General features: G+C 45.1%; 1 protein-coding gene across 1 annotated transcript; it reads right to left on the bottom strand.

The window, feature by feature from the left end:
• Nucleotides 1-7,373: 7,373 nt before the first annotated feature.
• Nucleotides 7,374-19,052, bottom strand: LOC100983789 (putative butyrophilin subfamily 2 member A3). The gene is given in 9 exon segments (XM_003804443.6): nt 7,374-9,720; nt 11,685-11,711; nt 12,207-12,213; nt 12,358-12,480; nt 12,482-12,594; nt 13,950-14,231; nt 17,201-17,545; nt 18,282-18,399; nt 18,864-19,052. Coding segments are annotated over 8 exon segments (1,851 nt in total). The 5' UTR covers nt 18,370-18,399; nt 18,864-19,052; the 3' UTR covers nt 7,374-8,854.
• Nucleotides 19,053-20,084: the final 1,032 nt, after the last annotated feature.

Genomic DNA, 20,084 nt, shown 5'->3' with positions numbered 1-20,084 from the left:
GGCTCAGAGGTGATGTTTCTCATCAGTTGCTGGGAGGAAACCACTGAGGAGGGTTGAAATGAAAAGTGAAAGTACATTGAATTGTACACGTTGCAGAAAAATTCCAGCCGTACCTCCCTTAGTGTTTGTGTTTCTGTGTTTATCTATTTGAATCATTCTTGCGTGTCCATGTATATAAGTATTTCTACGTATTTACTTAAGTCTTTTATCATAATAGAAATATCAGCAGAACAAAATGAGAAAAGATTATAATGTGGTGAAGAGAGAAAGATGTGCATTAATTAAAATGCTACTGTGGCAGTTTGCTAACATTTGCTTGCATGAATATGGGTACCTGAAGGAGGAGATTATACTACAGTGTCAAATAAATGTATACATGGAAAGAAAGCCAGACGCAATGCACATTTTTAAGCACCTCCAGCATCCAGACTTAGGATCTGTTATCAAATAATATAATGTTTCTGGTTTCCAGAGGCAGTGCTGATTGACATTTTTTACCTTTTTCAGGAAACTTTTAGTGCAGGTGTTTCTGAGCATCTTCATTCGCCCTCAGCTCCTGGTTTCTGCTATATTGTATTTTCCGGTGTATTTATTTCTCGTGCTGCCAGTGGAGTACATATTATCTGAAGCTGGAATCTAGATAGACCGCAAATGCCATCTCTGTAAGAGGTCTGTGAGACAAACTGGTTCTTCCTGTGGCCTAGGACCTCAAAACACACTTTTTGGATTTGCAAGTCAGTGATCAAAACTCCTAAGATTAAGATGTGACTGGGGTTGATGAAATTTGATTATATTGTAACAGTTTGAATTTAGGCTGTGCAGTATCTGGTTGAGATGGCTGGTCCCTTCTGCATCATGCAGTCCCCCTTTCTTCTTGGTGATAAAGCCTAATTTTCTTGGGTACTTCAATAGGCTCTGCTATCTCATAGATACCAGAGAACAAGGGACTAAGTTGGAATCAATAGTTTGTAGGTAAAGTTGTGGGCTTGTGTTTCTCCCAGAGATCCTTCAGAATGGAGGCCAAGATAGCTGGGAGTGTGAGTGTACACTCTCCGTACTTCCTTCTTCCTCTTGCCTTGGATGTAGACTTTTGAACTAGAGGTGCGGCAGCCCTCTTAGAACCATGAGGCAACCTTGAGGTTGAAAGCCACATGCAGAGACAGCAGAGAATGAAGTCAGAAGCAGGCTGGGGCATGAATGACATCTCTGAGCTGCCAGGTCAGCCCTGGACTACCGCCATCTAAATTCATTTTACATGAAAACAAACAACAACATCAAGAAAAAACAAGAAAACCCTTGTTTTGTTTAAGCCAGTGGTATTTCTGGTCTCTGTTACCAACAGAATCCCACAATTTTTCCCTCCCCCTTTTCCTTCCCAACAGTTTACCATAACACTTCTAAAACATAAAGCAAAGGTGAAAGAATTTTTGGTGAATACCGATATGCCTACCATGTAGATTACAGTGATATACTTAATATTTTACGAAACTTTCTTACTTTATTATAATCCATACCACTGTTCATTCCCTATATATCCATCATACTTATTTATTTAAATGTTCATTTGCTCATTTTTATTTCTTTTTTTTTTTTTTTTTTTTGGTGAGACGGAGATTTACTCTTGTTGCCCAGGCTGGAGTGCAATGGTGCGATCTCGGCTCACCGCATCCTCCGGCTCTGAAGGTTCAAGCGATTCTCCTGCCTCAGCCTCCTGAGTAGCTGGGATTGCAGGCATGTGCCACCATGCCTGGCTAATTTTGTATTTTTAGTAGAGACTGGGTTTCACCGTGTTGCCCAGGCTGATCTCAAACTCCTGACCTCAGGTGATACGCCCGCTTCGGCCTCCCAAAGTGCTGGGATTACAGGCATGAGCCACTGCGCCCAGCCCATTTGCTCATTTTAAAATTCACAGTCTATCAGAAGCTGTGCTGCTTGAAATTATATCAGTAAGAATGATCACCCCACCCTTGCCTGAAGGATCCAAGTCATTTTGACACAGCAGCTGAGGTGCTAAGCTTCAGATTAGGAGTTTCTGGGACCAATAGTTTGTATCGTTGAACTTTGTAGTTTCCAAAGTATGAGGCCCTGGGTCCATTTCTCATCAGTCCTTTATACCGAACTCTGAGAAAGAAGTCTTGGGAAAGAAATGGATGTGGAATGGGGCAGAAATGAATTCAGTGATTCAACAAATTTTTATTAAGAACCTACCATGTAGTAGGTCTCAGCCACTGAAGTTCAAAACTAGTGAGGAGAGGTTGCATAATAGAGTGGATAAGAGCACTAATTCTGAAGCCAGGTGGCCTGTGTGACCTTTGGCCAGTTCTCTAACTTCTTTGTGCCCCAGTTTCCCTACCTGTAAAATAATGACAGTAATAGTACTTGACTTTTAAGAGTTGTTGCTGTGAGCATGGAATGAGACAACACATGCAGTTTGCTTACAACAGTATATGGTAAAAAAGTAAGTCATAAGAATGTACGCTAAATGAAAAGTGCACTCAGCCCTCCTTCAAGACCTAGGCACTTGATGCTATCTTCTCTTTATCTTTTATAAGATCTAGTGCAGTGTCCTGCATGCAGTAGGTGTGGCAAAATGCCCAGAGATTTGTCTCCTTTATCGAGTTAGTCTCACCAAGAAATGTCCATTTCTCATGGTTATCTCACCTCTTGCTGCCATTAGGACCTCCCATGAACACAAATTTTCTTTATGCTACATCTAGATATCTGTCAGCATGTCCCAGGCACACTGGCTTACTATCTACTCTCTCTAGGCTTTTTTTTTTCTATCTTCATCTGTTGTCATGCACAACTCATTAGCCCTGGAACCCAAAGCTGGTTACCTAATCACTCAATGTTTCTGTTTCTTTGTCTATAGGGTGGAAATGAGACATGGTCCATAAGTTATTTAAGGAAGAGTTAGCACAGCAACTGCATGTATTAACCCTAAATGAATTTCATGGTCTTCCATTCTAAAAGGCTTAATTCTGATCCCTGCATTGATGACTCTTAAATCCACCTCCCCTGGAGAAAACATCGACAGTTGCCTGCTGTGAGTTGGAGTTTTAGTGTGAAGGTGAAGGGAAAATATCTGAAAAGTATGATGTGAGAAAATGTGTACACTGAAAATAGCCATGGGGCAGGTGCCAGGGAAGATGGGAGGTAGGGGGCACCTTTTACATTGTATTCCATGGGATGATGCCTGCTGGGGTTGCACAATATATCCCATCCTCATCCGGTGGGCCACATGTTAGGAGATAGGGAGACCAGAAAGGAAGCTACTGTGACACTCTAGGCAAGAAATGATGGCAGCTTGGCAATGGAGGAGAGGAGACTTGATTGATTACTCACATTAATACTAGGAAATACTTACATAGAACCTGCTACAATGCTGGTATTGTGCTTAGAGATTTACATATATTAACAGGATTCACAACAACACTGAGAGGTACCTTATTTCCCACATTTTATAGATGTAAAAGCTGAGGTCCAGGGAGATTAAATGACTCCCCAAGGTCACACGAGTAGTTTCTTTCTGAGCTGGGCCTTGAGCCCAGGCTGTCTCGTTCCAGAGTCTTTGATCAAACCACTAAGCTGGACTATTGAAAGGAAGTACAAATAGCAGGGCTTGGCTATCAGTCGGATGTGGTGGGTTAAGAGAGAACAAGAGAAGGCTAAAATGACTCTTAGGTGGTGTCAGTCATTCAGATGATGATGGGTAGGCAGGGTTGATGGGAATTTTATTTTGGATACACTCATTGTGAGATGCCTAGTGGGCATTGAGTTCAGGGAATGTGTGGGGCTGGAGACAGAAGTACAGGTGCCAGTGGGGGTCTGCTTATGGGATAGGTGCCAGTGGGGGTCTGCTCTGAAAATGGATTGGACCATATGAGTATATGTGGTGTGAAATGAGAGCCCAGGACCAAAGCCTAAGGAATTTCAGCAGTTCTGGAGCAAGTGGAGCAAGAATTCTGAGACAGATCTCCCTAGGAGCAGGGAAAGACCAAGAAGAGGGCCCTGGGGATTGATGAGGCAGATGCCACATAGGCAGGAACACCTACTCAGGCAGGTCTATGAAGAACTCAGGGTTGTCCATAAAGAAAGGACAGAAGTGTATAAAGACAAGCAAGGCCCAGTGTCTCACAGCTACAATCCCAGCACTATGGGATGCTAAGGCAGGAGGATCACTTGAGCCCAGGAGATCAAGGCCACACTCAGCTATGATCACGTCACTGACCTCTAGCCTGGGGGGTGACAGAGCAAGATCCTATCTCTCTTAAAAAAAAAAAAAAAAAAAAAAGGCATGGCGGTGGGAGGGGAAAATAGAAATGTATAATGGATTTAATGATTGGGAATCCACTAGTAACTGTAAAACAATGTTTATGGTGTGGTACAGCAGTGGCCATCATCATGGCAAACAGTGCCTGACGGCCATGCATGTGTTCTCTTTCTGAGACTTTGCTTGCATGGAAGTAGAGACCTAGAGAAAGGCAAGTGTGGTGTATTGCCCTGGGAAAGGGGAAGCAGGGCAGTTACAGTGGGAGAACCTTGAGCTTGTATATGGTGTAGCCTACAGACTCTGGAGTGGACCCCTTATGATTACTCCTCTTGCAGTTTGCAGCCTGTACTTTCCCTGAGTGTGAGCTGAACCTATGGCTTACTGCTCACCAATAAAATATGGTAAAGCTGATGGCATGTCCCTTCCATGACTACATTATGTAGTGTAAGACTCTGTCTTGCTAGCTGACCCACTCTAGAGGCTCTGTCTTCCTGGCTGGCTTTGAAGACAAAAGTAGTCATCGTTGGAGACCCACATAGCAAGGAGCTGAGGTGGCCTGTAGGAGCTTAGAGCAGCCTCCAGCTTCAGCCTGCAGGGAGTCCTTCAACTGTAAAGAAATGAATTCTGTTAATGACCAGAGTGATCTGAAAAGAGGACTCTCCCACAGTCAAGACAAGATGAGGCTACATACAGCCTGGCCAACACCTTGACTTTTGCTTTGTAAAGTTCTGAGCAGAGAAGCCATCTAAGGTCTGCTTGGACTTCTGACCCAGAGAAACTAAAATGATAAATGTCTGCTGTTTTGAACCACTAAGTTTGTGGTAATTTGTTAAGCAGCAATAGATTACTAATGCATTAAATTGAAACAGGTAGTGGCAACAATCATGAAGATACAGAATACAGAAAGAATAACTTGTGTTTCCAGCCCTGACCTGTTGCCTGGACTGCACATTAATTATTATTGCTGTCATTTTATTTATTTACTTATTTACTTATTTTTTGAGATGGAGTCTCACTCTGTCTCCCAGGTTGGAGTGCAGTGGTGCAATCTCGGTTCACTGTAACCTCCGCCTCCCAGGTTCAAGTGATTCTTCTACCTCAGCCTCCTGAGTAGTTGGGATTACAGGCGCATGCCACCGCACCGATCTAATTTTTGTATTTTTTGTAGAGATGGGATTTCGCCATGTTGGCCAGGCTGGTCTCGAACACTTGACCTCAGGTGATCCACCTGCCTCAGCTTCCCAATGTGCTGAGATTACAGGTATGAGCCACTGTGCCTGGCATGCACATTTATTATTGACCTGCCTACTCTGCATCTCCACGGGGATCTCTAGTAAGCTCCTCAACCCGAACGTATCCAAAACTAACCTTGGATTCTATGCTGGCTCCTCCTCTGGCCTCCAAAATGGACTTCTCCCTCAGTTTCCTCATCTCCATAAGTAGCAACTCCATCTGTACCATTTCTTAGGATTAAAACCTTATGGTCATCCTTGATGTCCTCCTTTTTCACACACCACATTTAGGTTTACCAGCAAAGCCTTTTTACTCTGTCTTGAAAATAAATCCAGCATCAGATCATTCCATGGCTCCTCCCTGGTACAAGTCATCGGCATCTCCCCTCTGGATCACTGCAGTAGCTCCCAGCTGGGTCTTCAGGCTTCCATCCACCACCCCTACACATAGCCCATCTTGGTCTAGCATCTGAAGTAAGTCCAGTTTTTTTTTCTGCCAAGCCTTCCAGTGGCTCCCCTCTCACAGGTAAAGCCCAGGTTAGCATGATGACTTTCAGGGGCATATATGATCTGGCCCTCAACCCCAGAGGTTGAAAGAATCACTCTGTATCGGAGGAACCCGCCCCCGATAATTCTTCATAGGTTCTTTTCTATTTTCCTTAAGTGTCACCTGGTCTGAGAAATAAAGGGAAAGAGTATGAAGAGAGAAATTTTAAAGCTAGGTGTCCAGGGAAGACATCACATGTTGGCAGGTTCCGTGATGCCCCCTAAGCCACAAAACCAGCAAGTTTTTATTAGTGATTTTCAAAAGGGTATGGAGTGTATGAATAGGGTGTGGGTCAGAGAGATCACATGCTTCACAAGGTAATAAAATATCACAAGGCAAATGGAGGCAGGGCAAGATCACAGGACAGGGTGAAATTAAAATTGCTAATGAAGTTTCAGGCACACATTGTCATTGATGACATCTTATCAGGGGACAGGGTTTGAGAGCAGACAACCGGTCTGACCAAAATTTATTAGGAGGGAATTTCCTCTTCCTAGTAAGCCTGGGAGCGCAACGGGAGACCAGGACTTTTTTCATCCCTTATCTACAACTGTAAAAGACAGACGTTCCTAAAGCAGCCATTTCAGAGGCCTCCCCTTCGGAACACATTCTCTTTCTCAGGGATGTTCCTTGCTGAGAAAAAGAATTCAGCGATATTTCTCCTATTTGCTTTTGAAAGAAGAAAAATATGGCTCTGTTCTGCCCGGCCCACAGGCAGCCAGACTTTAAGGTTATCTCCTTTGTTCCCTGAACATCGCTGTTATCCTGTTCTTTTTTCAAGGTGCCCAGATTTCAAATTGTTTAAACAATTTGTGCAGTTAACGCAATCATCACAGGGCCCTGAGGTGACATTTATCCTCAGCTTATGAAGATAAAGGGATAAAGAGATTAAAGCAAAGACAGGCATAGGAAATCACAAGAGTATTGATTGGGGAAGTGATAAGTGTCTATGAAATCTTCACAATTTATGTTCAGAGACTGCAGTAAAGACAGGCGTAAGAAATTATAAAAGTATTAATTTGGGGAACTAATAAATGTCCATGAAATCTTCACAATTTAAGTTTTTCTGCCATGGCTTCAGCTGGTCCCTCCATTCGGGGTCCCTGACTTCCTGCAACAACTCTGGATTCTTTCAATAATGTGCCTTTTTGTAACTGCAGTAATACAATTTTGGACTATTTAAATTTTTTTCATTCCTGTTGGATTATTGAATTGTCTCAAACCTAAAATACTACCATTCAAGTCAGAATTTTAGATGCCTGATTGTATTAGTCAGAATTCTCCAGAGAAACAAAACCAATACCATATAGATATAGATATATATGATGAGCGGGTGTTTATTAGGGAAATTGGCTCATGTGATTATGCAAGCTGAGAAATCCCATGACAGCTTGTCTGTAGGCTGGAGACCCTGGGATGCTGGTAGTATGGCTCAGTTTAAGTCTGAAAGCCTCAGAACTAGGGAAGCCGATTGTGTAAATCTCAGTCCAAAGTGAAAGGCCTGAGAACCCAGGGCTTCCTGGTACAAGTCCCAAAGTTCAAAGGCCTGAGAGCCAGCAGTTCTGATGTTCAAGAGCAGCAGAAGAAGAATGTCTCAGGGGAGAGAAGAATTTGCCTTTCCTCTGCCTTTTTGTTGTATTGGGCCCCCAGCCAATAGGAGGGGAGAATTTCCCACTGACTCACATGTCAATCTCTTCTGGAAACGCACTCACAAATACATCCAGAAATAATATACCAGTTGTCTAGGTATTCCGTAATCCAGTCAAGTTGACATCTAAAATTAAGCAGCTCATGGATTCACTTCCAGGATCCACTATTCCAAACATGGTCTGGGGATGTCTAGGGAGAACTCTGATATACTCCTAAGGAGTCCCCAGTCTTAATACTATTTTCATCATCATCATCATCATAATATAACATTTGTTGTTTTTGATCTCATTCTCTTGGTAGGGTATGATATACCAACAGATTTAATACAAAAGCAGATGAGAATACAAACATCTTCCATTAAGCCAGACATCAGATTTGAAACAAGTTAACCAGTGTCACACTTCTTGTTTTTTTGTTTGGACACAACAGTTGATTTTTCAGAAAGCATTCTATTTATATTAACCTATATTTGGTTCATTCATTATATTTTAACATGAATTAGTAAATAACATTTTAACATTTTCTGTTTTAATGTCAAATGCCATAAATATTAACAAATATCAACCCAAATAAACAAGAGCTCCTCAAGGCCCTCAGTAGTTATTAAGTGTCTAAAGACATAATTAGACCAGGAAGTTTGAAGCCACTCGTGCCCCCATTGAACTTGAATGCTGATGTAGACCTTGTCCAGTACTGCCTTGCTCAATCAGGACCTCAAACCTCAACCACACCCAAGGACTGAGTACTGACTCCTTGTTTATTGCAGGGACACGTGAGCCAAACCACATCCACATGTCCATATTCTTCATTCATCTTCATCCCAGGTCCAGGCCTGTGGGTGTGTGCTGTGGAAATCCTGGGGTTGGGTGGAAGTGAGCCATCATCTCCTGGGACTCCTTAGCTGTTATGGTGGGGCTTAAGCACCCTTACAACCTTGGTCCCTCCCAGCTCTCTGGTTCCACTTCGTCTATCTCTGACCTGCATATCTGGTTCACTCACCCTCTGGTGGTCCTGTGGATTCCTCTCTCCTCTCACATCCTGGCGACTCCTCTTGGCCTCATTCCAAGTCCACAGCATCTGGTGCCAACTGGCATACTGAGCTCAATGTAGTCACTGTGATGTTAAACAGCAGGTTCACTACCAATCAGCTTCTCACACTTTCTTCCTGGCTGGGAGCTGTGGAACAACTAGTTCCCTATGCCTGGATTCCATCCCATAGTTACAACCAAAGGAACTACTAAAGCCACACCTAATGAGGAGGTGAACAGGGGCTGAGATCTGGAGTGGGTGTGAAAGAGGCAGCTGGAAGATGTTCTCTTGTGTGACCAGAGGGGAGGAGGGCGTGTCTTCCACCAGAGGCATTGTGCAGTGGCTGCTGAGATGGCCAGGGCTTGTTTCCATGGCTGTGAGACTGGGGAACTGATTCTGTGGGCTGCGGTGGGTCCCTGCTCTGTGAAGTGTCCAGCCCTCTTCAGGCACTGTGACCCCACTGGCTCCTGTGAATGCAGAGCAGATTAAGATTTGGCTGTCATAAGACCCTAAGCTGAAGAAGGGCCTCACAGGCACAGAAAAGGCTGAATGGGGAAATGTGTAGATGTGTGATCTGTCCTTCATGTTGTAGAAGGAGACATCTCCAGCTTCATAGTCCAGGAAGATGCCCACCTGGCAAAGGGGCTCCTCCAGAGACAGAATCCACTTAGGGGAGGTCGGGGCCCAGTATTTCCTTTTATGCATCTCCAAGGTCCAGAAGCCATTCTGAGGAAGTAGTGGGACCTCCCATTTCCTCTCAACATTGTCTCTACAGATCCCCACAGTCCACTCAATCACATTTTCCACATCTACCTCCAAGTAATGTTTCCCTGAGGCGAAGCTCTCCTGGCCCAGGACACAAAGCTGACTGTCGAATCTCTCTGAGTTGCCCGGAATGCTCTCCCTGGAGGGGTCCAATGTCACACTTCTTTTGTCCTCTGACACGAAGAGATAGGGATGACCAGTGTCTTGGTCCAGGACAACATTGGCTGCAGAGGAAGTCTCAGGAACTCTGTGTGGTTCCTGGTGCCCTGAGAGGTCTCAGAAAGCTGCAGCGGGATCCCCATGTAGGGGCCATTTCCGTGAAGGCCCCCTGATCCCAGGCAGCTCATACCCGAGAATTACTGAAGATGCACTTTTTTTTTTTTTTGAGACTGAGCTTTGCTCTTGTTGCCAGGCCTGAGTGCAGTGGTGCAATCTCGGCTCACCGCAACCTCTGTCTCCCGGGTTCAAGTGATTCTCCTGCCTCAGCCCCCCAAGGAGCTGGGGTTACAGGTATGTGCCACCGTGCCTGGCTAATTTTATATTTTTAGTAGAAACAGGGTTTCTCTCCATGTTGGTCAGGCTGGTCTCGAATGCCCAACCTCACTTGATCCTCCCACCTCTGCCTCCCAAAGTGCTGGGATTACAGGTGTGAGCCACCATCCTGGCCTCTGAAGCTGCACTTCTGTCTCTCCAGAGACAGTAAGCAGCACCCTCAGGTTGAGAAGAACTGAGGCTTTATGAAATCCAGAGAATTTAGGGAATGAGCCCAAATTAATCATTCACATTTTTAGCATTCTAAGATCTATTCCCTTTTTTATTCAAGACCTATGATCTCTGGGACTTTCTTTAGTTAGAAACTTTCCAACTTGGCTCAAACCAGCACAGAGGCTTTATGTCCTGCTCCTCCTCTCCCCAGTGGATCAACTAAGGTGAGTCTTTCCCTTCACACTGTCCTGGAGGATAAAGGGTCTCTTCGTTGGTCCTATGTGTTCCTTTTACCAGATGACAACTGATTTAAATGACTGACAAGGGCACCCTTCAAGGATAAAGGAGAAAAATAAATGTCCCCAAAAGAAAACCTACTGCCTGAGGGGTCTGTAGGCAAAGGTAGGGAGGAACTATTTCCATCCAGTTTTGCTTCAACAACATGGGTCTGATGTCTGCAGGTATGACTTCTGTATATCTATTAGATCAACAAACTCCAAAAGGAAGAAAAGATTCTGTCTAGGGAAAAGGGATTTGAATAGGAAAGGAAAGAAACTGCTAAAAGAACTGGGGAAAGAACATATAGGTAGGTACAGGAAATGTAGGTGCCTACCTAGGTACATTTCCTGTTGGTGCAAGAAATGCTCCAGACTCCGGGCATTCTGCCGGCCTCCCCCATCTACATTTATTCTTACTTATTCAGTCTACCTTTCTATTGTGTTAAAATGATTTCCTCCATTCCCCAAGTTAATATGTCTGGTTGTGACATTTTGCTATTTGGTCCCAAGTTGACAGTGGCAATTTTGAAATTCACCTGAAGAGGAAGGGTCCGTGTGCCATGGTATCTGGTGAAGCTTGGATTCTGTGATGCTTATGGGCAGAGGGGCTCAATCATAAGATGAGAAGTGCTCATTGGGAGTGGGCAATTGGGTTCTGTGCTCTCCCACCCACCCAAACCCCCTCCCCTGGCAGGCTATATATACACAAAGTATAGGTGTTCTCTTAAGAGCAGAAAGGCATTTCTGGCCACTTATTTGTATACCATTCTGTCAAGCTGATTGGGAACCTTTATAGCCTCTTGCCAACATGTGCCTTCAACTATGCACAGTCTACATCATCCCTAGTATATAAATTGCTAAGACAGCATTGTCTTCTTTCAAACTGATCCAGAATCAAAGAGCAAAAACCACTGAAGCATAAGTCTTGGGGAGGCTACTATATATGGAAACCTCTGGCAATTATGTATTAAATTATTTCAAAAGAGAAAGGATCCTGGGATGTAAACCACGGTGGATTGAGAGCTGCTGGGATTCTCTGACAGAAGAGGCATGATGCATCATTGCTGGGACACTGTTGATGAACTGACCCCAATTCCCTGCTATCCCTGTGCAGCCCTGGGCCCCTTGCTCATCTCCTCTAAGGAGTCCTGTTAGCTGGCTAGCGGGAGAAAGCTGAGATCTGAGGGAGCATCAGAGGCACTCACCAGCATGTAAGAATGTTCTTCTCCATCCTGCAAGGGACAGACAGAGGTGAATGTCATGAGATGCTGCTAAATGAGCAGAACACAAATTGTACATGGAGTAGTTCAGGAAAGGCTAAACGTATGCAATTCTTCAGAAGTTGCTCTGAAAAACAGAAACAAAATCATGTCTTCAACAGAAGAACTCAAAGAAGTCGGGTTTATAGTAAACAAAGCAGGAACAGCCCTTTCTATGAACAGCAACATCTCCCTTCCCTCATGCCTAGGGCACTGTCAGAAACCAGAAATGATATATGATCAGGGGCTGGGTAGTACCAGTACATTGTTACACTTGCTTTTGCTCAACCATTTAGTACTTCATGTAGCCAGGTGAATGAGTGCAATGCGGGCAGAATGAAAGAACAAAAGCTCTGACTCATTCCAAGGACATGAGAGTTCCAAGTCCTTGCTGCTGCTGCTGTGCATTTCCTCTCTCTTCTGTATGCTGGTACCTGGGAGAGCTGTGTTCTTTCTATAATGGTGAACTGTCCTCCTACTCTTTTACTTTTTTTTTTTTTTTTTAATTAGACACAGGGTCTCACTTTATTGCCCAGGTTGGTCTCGAACTCCTGGGCTCAAGTAATCCGCCTGCCTCAGCCTCCCACAGTGTTGGGATTCAAGCCATGAGCCACCATACCTGGCCTCTTTTACCTTTTATTTGAAGTTCTTTCTCTTTTTCCACATGTTCTTTCTCCAGTTCCTTTAGCGCAGTTTCTTTCCTTTCCTGTTCAAGCTCCTTTTGCCCTGACAGAATCTTTTTTTTCCTTTTGGAGATTGTTGATCCAGTAGATGCATATGGCAATGGGTATCATCAGAATAATCATGATAACAGGCAGGATCACCACACATGGAGACCTGCTGGGCATAAAGGATTCTGAAAAGGAAGCCAGAAATGTCCACTTAGTTTGAAACAGAACATCCAGGTGAGAGTGCCCCTAGCAGCACATCTCAAGAGCTCCTCAGCCTCCTGCTCTATTAGTTTCTCCCTCAGAAAACTTGGATGGAGAAAGTGATGCTGGCTCAGCCCTGGCTGACACCTCAGTGGCTTCCAGGGCCAAGGCCCAGAGGTAGCAAAGCAGAAACATCTGGAGTCACTGTAGGAAGGACCAGTGTACCCAGTGTACATAAAGCTAACCCGTTATGCTGAGTCAGCACAGCCACCAACCTGCCTCAAGCCACCACCACTCATACCTGGAATACTGCAGTGCCTTCCTTCTTATTCTGCCCTTACCATTGGTAGTCCATTCTCAGCAGACCAGCCCAAGTGAGATCATGTTAATTCTTAGCTCAAATCCTTCCAATGCTTTCCAGGTCACTCGCTCTAAAAACCAGTCTTTTTGTGGCTTGCAATGCCATGTATGTGTTTTCATTGCCTCTGTGAATTCATCTCCTCTCACTTCCTGCACTCACTCCATTTCAGCCACAACAGCATCACCTCCTGAGGGTCCTGGAAACTGCCAGAGATGTTCCTTCCCCAGGCCCTTTGCATATGCTCTTCCTGTAGCTGGGTTGCTCAGTCTTTAAGCATCTGATGGTTCCTTGCCATCAGACAGAATGACTCAATTCCATCTTTACAGTGAATTCTTCCCTGACCATTCTGTTAATAATTGCAATATCTCATGCCCCTGCCTCTCTTTATTCCCTCCATGCTTAATGTTTCCTACAGATGTTCAAACCATCTGATAGAGTATATGGTCAATTATTTAATCACTTTTTGAGGGAGGAGATCTTGATATATTTTGTTCAATGATTTACCCTTGGTTTCTAGAACAGTGTCTTGAGCATTTGTTGAATGAATTATGAGCGTGTATCAATAAGGATTTTCCCCAGCTCTGTCCCTTGGAAAATTCCCTGGGTAGGAAGGGATGGCTGCAGCATACAGGAACACCAAGTGTAGAGAGTCACCTATCCACACCACTCTCCCTCCATGTGTCATGGTTGTTTTCAATGTTTAAAAATTGCTGCATCATAAGGATCTTGCAGGAAAAAAAAAAAAAGACTAGGTTCGCCCTCAGAGAAGAGGCTCCTACTCCCGAGTTTTGGGACTCTTTGATTCTCCTTTTGTGAAAAGGGGTTAGAGAAGCTTCATATCAGCTGCAGCCTCCAGGTCCTCAGGGCCCAGAACCATTCATTCCACCCACACTGCTGCCCCCATCCCCGCTCTGGGCTCCATCTGTGTGCTGAGGATCCCCCATGCACTCAATGAGTCTCAGAGAGCAGAGAACTAACCTGGAATAAAAATGACACTTTCTTTCTTCTGGCCGAGCAGGGTGTCATTGATAGAGCAGGACACGTTCCTCACAGACTTGTCTCTGATGATCACAGCTGTGGTGACCATGAAGAGGCTGTCTGCGTCAGGGGTGGAGACCTCCTTCAGGGCAGGCACGACCTCACCGTAGGGGTCCCTCCACACTGTGAGGGGCTTTGGGTACCACCCTCCAGATATGCACTCCAGCTGGATGCCCCCGTCCTCGTGGTCTCTCATTTCAATGACGGGCTCAGAGTCCAGTCCTGGGGAGAGATACCAGGGCACAGCCAAAAGGCAGTGTCTCAGTGCCTATTGCATCTCTTCTGTGAAGAGAGAAAGTAAAGGAAAAAAAGAGGGAAGTAGGAAGCAAGAAATAGGAAGGAAGAAGAAAAGGATGAAGGTAAGGAAGAAAGAACTTTGATGTTGGAGAATACCAGCAGACCAATTGGCCACACAAACTGTGAGCTCTCTAAGAGGAAAGGATCCAATTGCACCCTTTTCTTTGTGGTCCACCTACAGGCCCCACCACAGCACCAAGCATCTATGTGTCTGCTATAAATGCTTGTTCATTTTATCCTGCCAGATTAATTTTCTCACTTAAGGTGGGTTTGTCAACTCCCACTTCAAACAGGCAGGTTTTGGATTTCACTTTCTGGTCCCAGGATGACTTCTCAGTAGACCTCAGCTTCCAGAAGCTCTTGAATAACAAGGAGGACAAAAATCTGCCAGGCAGGCAGAATACTAAGCAACCATTTGACCTAAAGACATTTACTTTTCTGTTTAGTTTAGGGCTTCACATAACCACAGCTCTCTCCCACCCACAGGAGGTGATGGTTTTTAGGAGCCTCAACATGGTAGCCTGCAAAACCAACTCTAATCCTAATTCATACTGTTTACCTCCCAGAGGATCCGTCTTTTAGGCAATGTCTCTTTTGTTTTTTAGACAGGGTTTTAGCTCTGTTGTCCAGGCTAGAGTGCAGTGGCAAAATCATAGCTCACTGTGCCCTGTAGTCCTGGGCTCAAGAGATCTTCCCGCTTTAGCCTCCCAACTAGCTAGGATTACAGGCATGTTCCACCATGTTTGGCCAACATTTTATTTTATTGTAGAGACAAAGTATTGCCCAGGTGGGGCAATTTTCTTATAGTGCTTTGAGAACATCGATTTATTAGAAAGATCTGGATGCTCTTGGGATTAAGATAACCATATCACTTTTTCGATATCAGAGATCATCACCAAAAATCCTAAGAATCTAGACTTACCCTAACTGCAATCCATGTTTAATGAATCTTCAATAAAAGTGAATACCAGGTATGAAAGAGCTGCATGGTCCTAGGAGACCCTTAAGCCATGTGTGAACATCCAAACTTCTTCTGAGTAATTCCTTTGTAAAGTCTTCAAATTATGGCAAAGACAGGAAATTAAGCCAATAACTTTAGTCTATTGCTATGGCTCAATTTAATTATTATTATTATCTTTTGACACAGTCTCACTCTATTACCTGGGCTGGAGTGCAGTGGCATGACCGTGGTTCACCACAGCCTGAACTTCCTGGGTTCAGGTGATCCTCCCACCTCAGCCTCCCAAGTAGCTAAGACTACAGGCATGTGCCACCATGCCTGGCTAATTTTTTTTTATATATTTTTAAAAGAGATGGGGTTTTGCCATGTTGCCCAGGCTCATTTTAATTTTTATCAAGAGATAAAACTACTTGTACATTTAAAGGCTCAGTGGAATAAGAATTAAAATAACTCAGCAAATTGGAGAACAAAGTTCTTCAAAACATTCCATGAGGTTCAATACAGGCAAGCATGACAAAATAGATTTAAGGGAAAAATCAGCCGGCCAACCAACCTAACCAAGAGAATACAATAAACAAACAAACAAAAAGTCCTAAGCAGCCCAATTCGGAGTGGGAAAGGCCAGGCCAGTGTCAGTTTTACAGAGAGGGAGGAGTAGATTCCTGCCACGCAGAAACCATAACTGGCCAACCCTGCAGTGCTGCTACAAACACAGCCATGACACAAGATCAAGAAACCCTCCTTCCATGATATTCTGTTTTAATCACATGCAAGTTTGCCTTTGTGAGTAGCAAAGATGGGGTCTCCTACCTGTTATGATTTGAGGCCCCCTGGGAGGGACCCAATTCCCTAGTCCTCTCCTCCTCTGGTCTGATGGAGTGAAATGCCACCACAGATTATCCTGCACCTGAAAGGCTTTTTCAGTCCTCAAATATATCTTTTAAAGCACAATAAACTAACCCCAAGACTGAGGTAATCACTTAATGTCATTTTAGCAAACTCCTAGAAATTCCAGTTCAAATGTATTTCTATGTTGAAACCTTGTCTATTCCCTGCCAGCTAAATTCTTACACTTTCTCTGTGGAGTCAGCAGGAATATAATTTTGCCTCTGGGCTAGGTGCAGTGGCTCACGCCTGTAATCGTAGCACTTTGGGAGGTCGAGATGGGCGGGTCACATGAGGTCAGGAGTTTGAGACCAGCCTAGTTAACATTGCAAAACCCTGTCTCTACTAAAAATACAAAATATGCCAGGCGTGGTGATGCATGCGTATAATCCCACCTACTCAGGAGGCTGAGGCAGGGAGAATTGCTTGAACCTGGGAGGTGAAGACTGCAGTGAGCTGAGATCGTGCCACTGCACTCCAGCCTGGGCAGCAGAGCGAGACTACGTCTCAAAAAAAAAAAAATTGCTTCTGTATTAAGTCTTGCTTTAATAAAACGCTCTACTTACATATAAGTCACTCTCTTTGCAAACAGCATTTCAGGAAAGAAGTCAGGATGAATATTCATCAAGAAATAAGATTTCAAATATCGTAGTTCTCTGGGCAGTAACTGTTTATTCCAGTTGTCCCAAGACAATTACTGATGGTGTCTCCTCTCACTCTCAGAAGTGCACAGCTCAGTGCTAAGGCAGGCATAGGACTTCTCTTCCGAGATTCACCATTTTCCCCGGCTCATGGCCTCAGCTGAGTTCTGCATGTGCTTCTCAAGAAGTCAAGCCCACGGCTTAGCAGGGCAAACTCACTCATGGTGGCCCTTGTGCAGAAGGAAGGATTTTTCCCTGGAATCTTCTTTTCATAGAGAGAGTGTCCCTGTGGAATGGGGATCCAGGAAAGAGGATTGTGCTGGTCTGCAATGGGCTGGAATTTAGAAGAGAAACTTTACCCAAAGTCACACAGTGCCTAAGTAACAAAGCAAAATGAAGCAACGCACCTGCCACCACAAGGTGCAGGATGGCCTCATTGCAGGACCTGCCTTCTTGGAAGTAACACTGGTAGATGCCGTTATCCTCGGCTGTGACATTGTGTATGATCAGGGCCACGCTGCCCCTGCTGTCTTTGCTCACAAAGGTGGTTCTCCCTCGGTACTCCTCCTTCTGCTCCTCTTTTCTCTCTCTTCCACCCTTATACACAAACACTGCAGGGGAGAACTGAGACTGGAACCACCGCACCTCCATGTCCTCAGCATTTTCCTCGGGTGACAGACAGCATCGTAACGTAGTGTTTTCTCCCACCATGGCCAGGATGGGATCAGTGGGCCCCACGACAGTGACCTGGGCTGTTCAACAAAGGGGCAGAATCAGACAAAGACACCAGCCATCACATCTCTAAGGCAGGAAAGGAAGCAGATATTCCAGGGACAAACATATTCTTTCCACGGCCATAGGGTCTCCTTGGGCTGAGAATTCTGGGGACCAGTAGCTGTGGCTAGTCAACAGCACCTCTGGGAGCAGTAACTATGAAATCTGCTTCTGGTTCATGAAGGAAACCCTGGGGAGCCCTCCCTGAGCACCCTCTGTCCACCCTGTGCCCCATGAGGAGAATTTCCTCCATTCCCCAATCTAGCGCTGTGCCTGAGTGTAGTGTAAACTTGAGCCGTGCAATAGGGCACCTACCCACTAGCTAGTTCCAACTGAAATGAACTGTAAGTGTAAAATACGCACAGGATTATGAAGATTTAAAATTTCGAAATGTTGACTAAGCATTTATATATTCATATTTGGTTATTTGGGGTGAAACAAAATATAGTACACCCATTTATTTCATGTTTCTTTTTACTTTCTTAAATAAAAAGTAAAATTTAATTTTTTTTTGAAAATTTGCAATTGTACATGCACTTGGCCTTTGTGCCTCACTGTGTTTCTTTTGGACAGTGCTGGTATAAATTCAGTGAACATGTTCAGAATGAAAGGATAAGTCAACAACTCCACAGTCCTTCTTTCTTTGCCTTTGCAGACTACAGGGTTGATGATCCTTTCTGATAGGTGACAGCAGCAAGTGGCACACATCCCTACCTGAGACCAGTGCACACAGGCTGAGAAGGAGGAGGAGGAGGAGGAGGGAGGCTGGCCGGGACAAGTGCAGGGCAGCAGCTGGTTCCATGAGCACCCAGGGCAGGCAGGGACAGGAGGCCTAGGGTTACAGAGGAGAATCAGCCTAGGAGTCTTGGTACGTCAGTGCTGGTTGGGTCCAACCTCTCCCGTCACTCAAGTAGGTCTCATCAGTGCCCCAACTTCAGAGAGTCCCCTGCATCCGAAGGCTCAGGTATCTCCTGAGAGAGGGATTCCTTAAACATTCCATGAAGTAAGCCATCAATGCCAAGATCAAGGGGGCCTTTTTCCGCCCTCCTCGGCTCACTTCTCTGGCCAGAGTCCGGTTTCTTCAGTTGTCGCTGGACTCTATCACACCCTCCTCCCTTCACTTCCTCCTCCCCGCGATCCACGCTGGGCCACCGGAGGTAAAGCCAGGCGAGGAGGCGCCGCCCCACCGGTGGGCTTTCCCTCTCCCAGAACCCCCTCTCAAGTCCACAGCGGATCCCGCTACTTCCACCGACCGCCTTCACCCCGGAGCTGTAGCGCCTCCCCTCCCTTTCCTACCTTCTAGAATTAGCGTGTAGTTTCTTTTCTCCTTTGGTCCTCAAATGGCAATTCTCCAGTCGTCCCCCAAGTCTCCAACCTTTCCAGGGGCACAGGCACTACTAGTCACAAACTGTCCCAAAAGAGGAGAAAAAGAATTTTTTTTGCCTCCCACTTACTCGCGATATGTGAAGTTGTGGGACCCGGGATCAGATTCTCGGGGCTTCCACAGTGTCCCAAGATTTCCCTAAGTATTTTAGAGTCCAGGATTGGCCGGGTGTGAGTGAACCAGCCAATGGTGTCGAGCCTTATTTCTCAGCAGTTACTAGGTAGAATACACCGAATCAAAAATTTCAAGCAGCAAGTAACCTTTTGAGATTATCGGGTCTTTTTATTTCCTTTTTGTTTGTTCGAAAGCAAGATACTTTTTCTCTCCTCTCTCTCTCTCTCTCAAGCCTTGAGATTCCCAAGGCTGGTCCCCGAGGTTGGTGGCTTTGCTACTATCCACAAGGAGAGGCTTCTCTATGTAGAGGGAGATTTTGCTGGGGAGGAAACATGAGGAGGGAAACAAAAGCCGCCCTCTTTCCAAAGCCAGAGGACTCTTGTCTAAGTTGCTAGCTTTGGAGTTTGGGCCTGGAGCACGGAAGGTCTTGGGGGAAGCAGGCATGGCTGGAGCGGGAGGGGTAGCAAAGGAAAGAAGACAGCAGTTGCAGTGGCTGTTATAAAGGCCTTGTCATTCATTCCAAAGCTATTGGATAAGAGGTGCTGAGAATCCTGAGTGATGATCAAAAACCCTTTCCCTCAGGCAGGTGGCATTCTGGTAGGGACAGAAGATAGAAGTGAGCAAAACTTTCTAGCTGGCCTTGACTTTCTGCCAGTAGGTGGTGGGGTTGAGTCCAAGGACCACACACACACACACACACACACACACGCACATATACACACTGGCACACATACCCTCTTCCCTCCAAAAAAAATCCCTTTTCCACAGACTAAATCTTGTCATTGTAGGGATATCTTGCAGAATAATCTTCCCGAGGCTCAGTTGTGAATATGTCCCTCAAGTGTCTAAATGCTTAGTCTGGAGGCCTCCAATTCCCTTCTGATTCAATTCAAAACTTTGCAGTTAGTATGCTAGCAATGGCTCCACAGTGGACTTGCATCACAATGTTGCACTCCCTGTGGCCAGCGCTCCCTTTCCCATGCCATGCCTTTCACTTGAATTGTTTGCTCCATCTCTGC

Source organism: Pan paniscus, chromosome 5 (assembly GCF_029289425.2).
Source record: "Pan paniscus chromosome 5, NHGRI_mPanPan1-v2.0_pri, whole genome shotgun sequence".
Lineage (NCBI taxonomy): Eukaryota > Metazoa > Chordata > Mammalia > Primates > Hominidae > Pan > Pan paniscus.
Note: the sequence above shows the minus strand (reverse complement) of the source record. Positions and strands in the feature narration are given on the sequence as shown.